Source organism: Cryptotermes secundus, unplaced genomic scaffold (assembly GCF_002891405.2).
Source record: "Cryptotermes secundus unplaced genomic scaffold, Csec_1.0 scaffold1415, whole genome shotgun sequence".
Taxonomy (NCBI): domain Eukaryota; kingdom Metazoa; phylum Arthropoda; class Insecta; order Blattodea; family Kalotermitidae; genus Cryptotermes; species Cryptotermes secundus.
In genome coordinates, this window is record NW_019744143.1 from 329,504 (window position 1) to 337,987 (window position 8,484).

Here is an 8,484-nt window from a genome sequence, read left to right on the forward strand (position 1 = left end):
GTGAGAGAGGACAACGGAAGCTTTCACATAAAATACATAAAAGTTCACAGGGGGTTCATGTAAGGTATTTAAATGTTTCTAGTAGATCCATGCATATACATCAGTAGTCTCCACTTACGCTCTTTATATAAACCTTTAAGAAGCTTATGATTCATTTTTAGGTAATATGAATTCATCAACAGACCAGAATGAATTTGTATTTAAGTGTCATTACAGTATCACTATAAATTATGCCTTTCATATGTAATACCAAATGGTAGATTGTTCAAAATGTTGATGCCAGCACTTCCTGAAAACGTGAGAAGTTAGTAATTTGTCTATAAAAATGTCTGTTTGTTTGTTGTGCTAACACTGTACAGCTGAATTAGTCCGAAAATGTTCCTGGTTATTTACAGTGACGTTCATTCATGAAAATATATATTTACATGGAAGAGGGAAGCTGTTAAATAGACTTAGGTCCAGGGCTTGAGGTGGGGCGGGATGTGGCGGGATGGCATCCCTGTTCTTTTCTAAATGGCTTAAAAGCATCCCATTACTACTTTGGCAGTAAATGCAATGTCTATGAATTAAAAGGGGAAAACCATCCCGGTTCTATTTTCATTCCACCTCAAGCACTGCTTACATCTACATCTTCCATGATTCTAGCAGTTTTCTTTTGTAGTATAAATATCTTTTGATGTTAGATAAATTTCACCAGAAAGTTAGTCCATACTTCATTGTAAAGTAATAAATAGAAAATTGATTGATTCGTGAGTGCCAGTGATGCTGATGTATAACACAGATCTCACTACATAACATACTCTGCTTAACTTGGGAACCAGATGATAATGTGATTTTTCTAGTTTAAATGGTTATCAGTTTTGAAATCAAGGAATTCTGGTTTTATTGGCTCTTCTGTATGTTTATTGTTATATCCAGAGTTTAATGGATATTGTGGTAAATGATTTATTATAAATTTTGATACATTTAATTTATCTAGATTCAGAGCCAGTTCGGTAGCAGTAACAGTTTACTTATATGAGAGAAGTCTCTGTGTGATAATATACAGAAATCATCGAGATCTTTGATAGAAGCTGTGACATTAATGTCATTGAATATTATGTGTATTGATAAGGTATCTATTGTCAGAGGGAGGTCATTTATGTAGATTATGAAAAGCAAAGGCCAAAGAATTGACCTTTGGGGAAATCCATGGAGAATTATATTGGTGTGTCCATGTCTTTAACTGAATTTTCTCAGAATGGACTTGAACAAATTATAATTAAGTATAGCTGATTGATGTTTAAGGTATATATTGTTTATCATGTCTGTATGTTTAAAATATTTATTCTTATGTCTTTCTTGGAGTATTTATTATTCATAAATTAAGTTAAAAATCTATTTTAAAATGTATTGCTGTGTTATAGTGATAAATCACTGTGTGAATGTTATGTTATTTTTGATGTGATGATGTTAATACATGTAGGTCGTACCGAAAGTCATGAGCAACTTTTTTTTGCATGCAACCTGGGAACAGCAGACTAAAAGAGGGTACGGTGGTAGGTGGAACTAGCTGTTGTGTTATCCTTGAGTGTCTTGTGATGTCAGTAGCTTGCATCACATGACCAGTATCACTCCTAACAAAATGGCCAACAACGATATGTCGTTTCGCCAGCGTGCTGTCATCAAATTTTTTGTGAAAGAGGAAATCCCTGCTGCAGAAATTCACCAGAGACTTCAGCATGCTTATGGAAGTGTGTGCATGGGTGCGAGTAGTGTTCGAAAATGGGTGAAACGTTTTAAAGATGGGAACACCAGCATTGAAGATGAGCCTCGGAGCGGTCGTTCTCGAATAGCCTCCACTGAACGCAACAAGGAAAGAGTGGATGAGATCATTCAAGATGACAGGCATGTGACTGTGGACACAGTACCCTGAAAACTTGGAATAGGGCACAGTGCAGTACAGGAGATGATTGAAAGCTTGGGCTATAGGAAAGTTTGTGCTCGTTGGGTCCCGCGGTTATGGACGAAGACCATGAAGGTCAGCGAAAAGCCATCACCTCAGAACTGCTGCAGAGATATCGACACGAAGGCGATGATGTTTTGCTCTGTATTGTGACAGGTGATGAAAGCTGGTTTCACCATTTCGAGGTTGGAATGAAACGCCAGAGTATTGAATGGCAGCATTTGCATTCTCCATCAAAAGAGAAGGCAAAGACAGTGCCATCAGCTGCGAAGGTGATGGGCACAGTGTTCTGGGATGCAGAGTGGTTTATTCTGGCTGAATTCTGGGATGCAGAGTGGTTTATTCTGGCTGAATTCCTGGAAACTGGGCAAACCATCAGTGCTGCTCGTTATGTCTGGACGCTGCACAAGCTTCGTTGTGCATTGCGTGATAAACGTCGGGGACAAAACATCATCATCCTGTATGACAACGCTTGCCCCATGCCACTCGCCTCACATTGGAAGCAATTGCAAAGATGGGGTGGGAAGTTCTTCCACACCCCTCCCACCCCCACCCCTCCCAATTCCTGATCTGACATCCTCTGACCACCATCTTTTCGGATTTGTGAAGTATCAGCTGCATGGACAACGTTTTGAGACAATGGAGGCAATTCAGAAAGCAGTGCGTCAGTGTTTTTGGATGGCTGGAACAGAATTTTACAGAAGGGGAATTTTCAGACTCCCAGAACGCTGGGAGAAATGTGTACAAAGAAGTGGCGATTATGTAGAAAAATAAAGAAAGGTCTGTAGATTGATTTGGTGTATTTAGTTTGACAATAATAAATCATGTTACTTTACAAAAAAATTGTTGCTCATGACTTTCAGTATGACCCTCGTATTTGACATGTCCAATTGTAATTCTCTACAGCTATGGATGAAATAATAATAATCATTTAGGAAAGATACTGAAGTAAAGATGTAATGAATACTGAAACTGTTAATTCTACTAGACTCAAACTGTGCCATGGATTCAATGTTACACTCTTATTCTCATGTCAGGACACATGAAAGTGACTGGAACATTTCCAAGTCATGTTACATTACTTTAGTTACTTCCTATTGTGTTTTTACTTTAATTTTACAGGTATGCATATGCATATTTATATGTCACTTTTGTTTTATACTGTTTTAATAACCCAGCTTTCGGTAAACAGTTTATCATAATGTTTGATGTTTACAATTTTGGCTGNGATATAGGCTTTATTATATTTCCAGACACTTGTTTCAGTAAATAATGTTTAAACTGAAAATGTTGTAGCTATTAATGACATGAAAATTTTATTAGATTGCAGTTTTCTTTGTTCATATTTGAGTATTTGAGAAATAGCTGTCAAATATTGAAGAGTGTTGCAATTCAAAACATTAAACTATTTGTCATACTTAGTGATATCTAGACAGTACTGATGGCTACAGAGTAAGTTTGAAGTGTCCATACAACCATAGTGTTAGGATCATTCTATATTTCCATTTTTATTCAAAACTCTGATCATTGCTTAGGTATAGGGGTTTAGTATGTGTATATGTATTGTGTATTGTGTATTTTATTTTCATCCGTTTTGCTACATAATAACATTTGGACACGTCATTCAGTAATATAAGTTAACAAAATAAATATACATAGTTTGTAGACATAGACATAGTATGTCTTAGAAAAGGCAGGGAAGGCACTTACAGAGCAAGAGTTCACAGAAGCACCCCTGATGAATATGAAACCCTTTATGGACACATTCCAGAAGTTGAGTATAATTAAGACTCATTCCAGAACTTCGTGTATTAACACTGAGGCGCCTCAAACCAGTTGAGATTTTCTCAGAAGTAAAGCAGTAGTACTTTTATCCTTAGAATTTAATTGTTCATGTCTGTCTTTCAAGCATGTCACAATGACTTGTTAGGGACTGGTCCAGTAGAACCACTTGAAACCACAGTGTTGAGGGCTCAGTCTTACCACACTCTTTGAAAGAATACATTGGAATGTAGTTGAAATGTATTGTTTTCCATATGAAAGTCTCTATGGTTCTTTCCTCTGGTAGTCATTTTCTCTCTGTCTAACTCACTTACATTACAAAGGATGATAAAAGTGAAGAAAACAACATCGCATACATCTCGAAGCCTTTGTTGTAGACTCCCTTTCTCACTTCACCTGCAGGAAATGTTGCAGTGATAGTTTCATATGTTAACTGGATTTGTGAAGTATTTGTACAAAGAGCTGGTTATAAAAATAATTCCAGCAAACAGGTGATACAGTAGGCATGGTGCCTTCATATAAGGGGGATAATTTTTAAATAAACACATGAATGCTTGCACTTCCACTTGACTGAGCCTTGTCTGTAGTGACCCAGCATGTTGGACTTTGCTTTACAAAATTAGGATTGTGTGAACATTTTTTACTCTGATGCTAATCATGAATTTATTTCAGATGGAGGGCCAACAACTACATATCCCCCTACTCGACCCCCACCTCCCCAACCAACCATCATCATTTCTGTTTCGGAGCCAACTATACAGATTGTTGATGTTGGCAGCACTGTTCGCTACAGATGTTCTGGCCGATCAATCTTGGAGGTTTGTTATGCTGTTCTTTTGTGGGGTTGTGACAAAGTAATTGGCCAAAAGGTCACAATAATTAGCTTGTCTTTAGACTGATTTTTGCCACATTACTGGCCTGGCTTGTAAGAAATTGTTTATATTTTGAAGAGTGCTGTCTTCTGGGATGTGGTGCCATGTAGGCTGATAGAAGTTTACTAATGTTTAAGAGGTATGCACTGTCTTCTTGAAGTTTGAAGTATGAGTCGAGCAATGAAGCAAACAGTTGCTTGCTGGATTTACTTCTTTAGTCTGAAGATGGAGACAGTCCACTTCTCTAAAATGCCAGTGAATTTCTAGTGTGCAAGATTTCAGGTTCTGACAGTGGTGGTTATGAAAAATTCTGTCTTCTGAGCTGCAACACTCCGTAGTTAGTTGAAAGTCAACAAAAATTTCGGAGGAATGTGTTGTATTGCCTCTTATCTTCAGGGTCGAAGAATAGGCAAAGCAGAAACCACCATGTAGCAGGTGGCATGCAGATCTCTTAGTGCTGGGTTCTTGCGTGGTTCATTCTTTGACCCTGAAGATGGAGTTGACATGTTTCTCTGAAATGTCAGTTGACTTTCAGTGAACTACACAGCACAATATCCCAGGAGGTAGAACTCTTTGCAGAAACTACCACACTATGTAGTGACGTGCCCCAGAAGATAGCACTCCTCATTTCCACCATTGTGAGGTCCTCAGATCTCATATGCTGGTGTTCTGAATGTGTCTCTTTGATGAAAGTTCTAACACTCAGATGCTGCTGATATTGTTTTAAGCATCTGGTGTATTGATGTCAGATGACTGTCGTGAAATGAGATGATATTACAACTCATGATGCTGTAGTAAGAAAGAAATATATCTTTTCTGTTTAGATACCTGTTACACTACAGTGGAGCAAGGAAGGTGGAGATCTACCAAGAGACAGAGCCTTTGATGACCGACAAGGACTTCTGGTCATCACAGATGTTCACGTCTCTGACTCAGGGATATACATCTGCTCTGCTTCAGATGGCCAATCTGTTGTTACTCAAAGAGTTGAGCTGGCAGTCGGAGGTGAGCATGATGTTCAGTGGCAGTAATGTAACAGTAAACAAAAGTATTTGTATAGTGCAGTGATTCAGCAGACACAGAAATGATTACATGTCTTCTTTCTTTACATGCTGCTTAAGTAGATTTCCCAGAAAGTTACATTAGCACTCCAGGTATGTATCCATATGCTCTCTTACTGCTTACACTTGATCATAATTGAGCCTGTTGAATTGCATTTAGTGGTTTGTTCTTCAGCATGCCAATTGCTATTCTTCACGGGTTTTGATTCTAGGCTTCTGCATTTATTCTTTGCTCCAGGTCTTCAGTTATTTATCTTTATAGCGAATTAGTTTATTATTTAGATTAGCACCTGATTTAAATAATTTACAGTATTTATGGCACAGTTAAGAGAAAACTGAGTGGTAAAGCAAGAAGTTTTATGCAGTAATGACTGTACTTACACTGCTGTATGGCTCAGTTGCTGGACCCTAACCAGACAGCAGGAGAGTTGCACTGAGACAGCTGGAACAAGGTTCCTAAGGGCTGTTACAGGCTACAGTAAACAGACTAAGAGAAACCAATCAGACAAGAACTAAATATTGTAACATGTATAACTAGGCAATGGTGCAATAGACACCTCCACTGTTTGAGAGGGATAAAGCAGAAATGATCCATAAAAAGTTAAAACAGTTCTGCTTTGAAACTGAAGGAACCAGTATTTATCAGAAGAGTAGAACGGGCCATGAGCCAAGAAGTTAGACATGAGTTCCATATGGCTCCCTGTACCACAAGATAGGAAGTAACATTAATTAGGGAATTTGAAGTTTTTATGCCAGTGAAAATTTAAGATACAATTTTATTGGTTATCATGCTGTGTAGTCTGGTAGTAGGTGGTTACCAGTGTTATGGAGGAACCTTCACTGTCTATCTTCAGCATAGAAGTGGATGTAGAGGTAACAGGTAATCACCTATGAGACCATGTGATGTTCTAATTCAGAAAACCACAATCCAGAATATATCTTCCGTACATGTGTAACAATAAAAACTCAAAAAAGTTCAATTCCAAATATTGTCACTGATCTTAAACTAAGAAGCAGTGAAATATCTGTCAGTGTAAGTGACAAGCAGGGTCACCTCAAGAACAGAAGGTAGAACCAGCCCACAAAATGTCGTGTATTATATGCGCCAGGATATAGGTATAATGGGTCATACCTTGCCAGAAATACAGCATGAAACGAAGTATCCTGCTACAAGATTCTTGTCAGGAACACCTAACTGAAGGCCAGTGGTGTAAGTTGAATAAAAATTTGCATGTAAAATGTATGTGTATTCCAAAACTGAGTTGCACCCTTCAGCCTTTTGTGTTCTAACAGTTACCAAATTTTATGCTGCAGTGCGTTTGTTCTGTGGAAGTTCCACACATTAGGGTCTTTGATAACTAGCAGTATAAGGGCTGAAAATATGCATCAGCCCAACAGTTATTTACAGCCTTCCTTCAACTGTTCTTCTCATTCTGTGATGCAGCTCAAGCTCAGCAGTATCTTATGTTGAATGAAACAATGGAACTACTTCACACATGGACTGGGAGGTCAAGATGGATACTTAAGTTGTCACCTTGGCATAATATACTATTTTAAGAGCTTCCTGACATGATAAAAATTGACCTGAGTCATAGTCTGCCTTGCAGTTTGTTGATTATTTAATTCCTGGAACTGTATCTCAGCATCTGATAGAACAGTTCTTTTTTTATATGAATTCAGTAACTTATTATCAGATGAAAGTAGCCTTTGACAGTCAAGTTTTTAAAAATAAACAGAAAGGAAGAAACAAAAAACAGTAATTCTACTGGCCGTAATGTGTATGTTTTTCATTATCTTTTCAGTAGTGATTACAGGCATATATTAATATTTTGTAATTGTAGGTCTCCCCATTCTTTTGTCAGATACAGGTGTGTAAAGCAGAAATTACTCACAAAAGAGGTATTAGAATTGCTAGAAACTCTGTCAGATTTAATCTTAAGTAAATCCAGTACAAGCTGCAGTATTTAATGATTCATAATTTCCATAATATAGAGAACTATCACTTAGTCTTCTACCGTCTGTAATGCAACAGTATCACTATAGATTTAGATGACACTAATCTACATTTAATTCACTAAAATATTCTTTAAAGTGTTTGAAAATGTCACTAAAATATATATACATTCCATGTTCATGCGCCACATATATCAGCCACACACGGCTATATTCAGGCAACACATTAGGGAATCCACTGCACTGCGCACTTTGTCAGCTGTACTCTTATGGTACATCATCTTTATTATTAATTTTGGTAATATAGGATGTTTGTTCTTCCAGTCCTTTGTATTACCAAATACAACAATATACAATATTTAATAAATACAGTGATTCTCATAATACCAAAATTAATAATGATAATGATGTACCTTAAGAATACTATTGACAAAGTGTGCAGAACAATCGAATCCTTAATGATGTGTTGCCTGAAGATGGCCCTGTGTGGCTGAAACAATTTTGTTAAAACATTTTAACGAACACTTTAGTGAATTAAATGTAGATTAGTATCGTCTAAGTCTACATTGGTATTATACATGATACCAACTCCGTCTTCAGTGCAGCCATATATTATAGGTCTTTTGTTTTGTTCTCCTTTACCTACATGTTTCGGCCACAAACGGCCTGTATCTGTCACACTGCACTTAGTTTAACATTTAAAATTTAAAGACACAGGTCTTCTTGATTGTTCTTTTTGTCGTTATTACCAAAATTTATTTGTTTGATGTCTTTGTTATTTACACACGTCAATTTTGATTTCTTTGAATTAGCACTTATAAAATCTTCAGTTCTAATTTTAAAATCTTTCCTTTTTTTGCTCTAAATTTAA

At 37.1% G+C, this 8,484-nt stretch overlaps 1 protein-coding gene across 1 annotated transcript in view; it reads left to right on the forward strand.

Annotated features, from left to right (window-relative positions):
* The window catches only part of LOC111874594 (basement membrane-specific heparan sulfate proteoglycan core protein), a gene marked incomplete in the record, with an annotated part of 357,246 nt that overhangs the window by 283,046 nt on the left and 65,716 nt on the right, over positions 1–8,484 (forward strand). Inside the window, 2 exon segments of the mRNA XM_033755519.1 lie at positions 4,400–4,545; positions 5,424–5,604. Of these exon segments, the coding sequence (XP_033611410.1) occupies positions 4,400–4,545; positions 5,424–5,604 (327 nt within the window).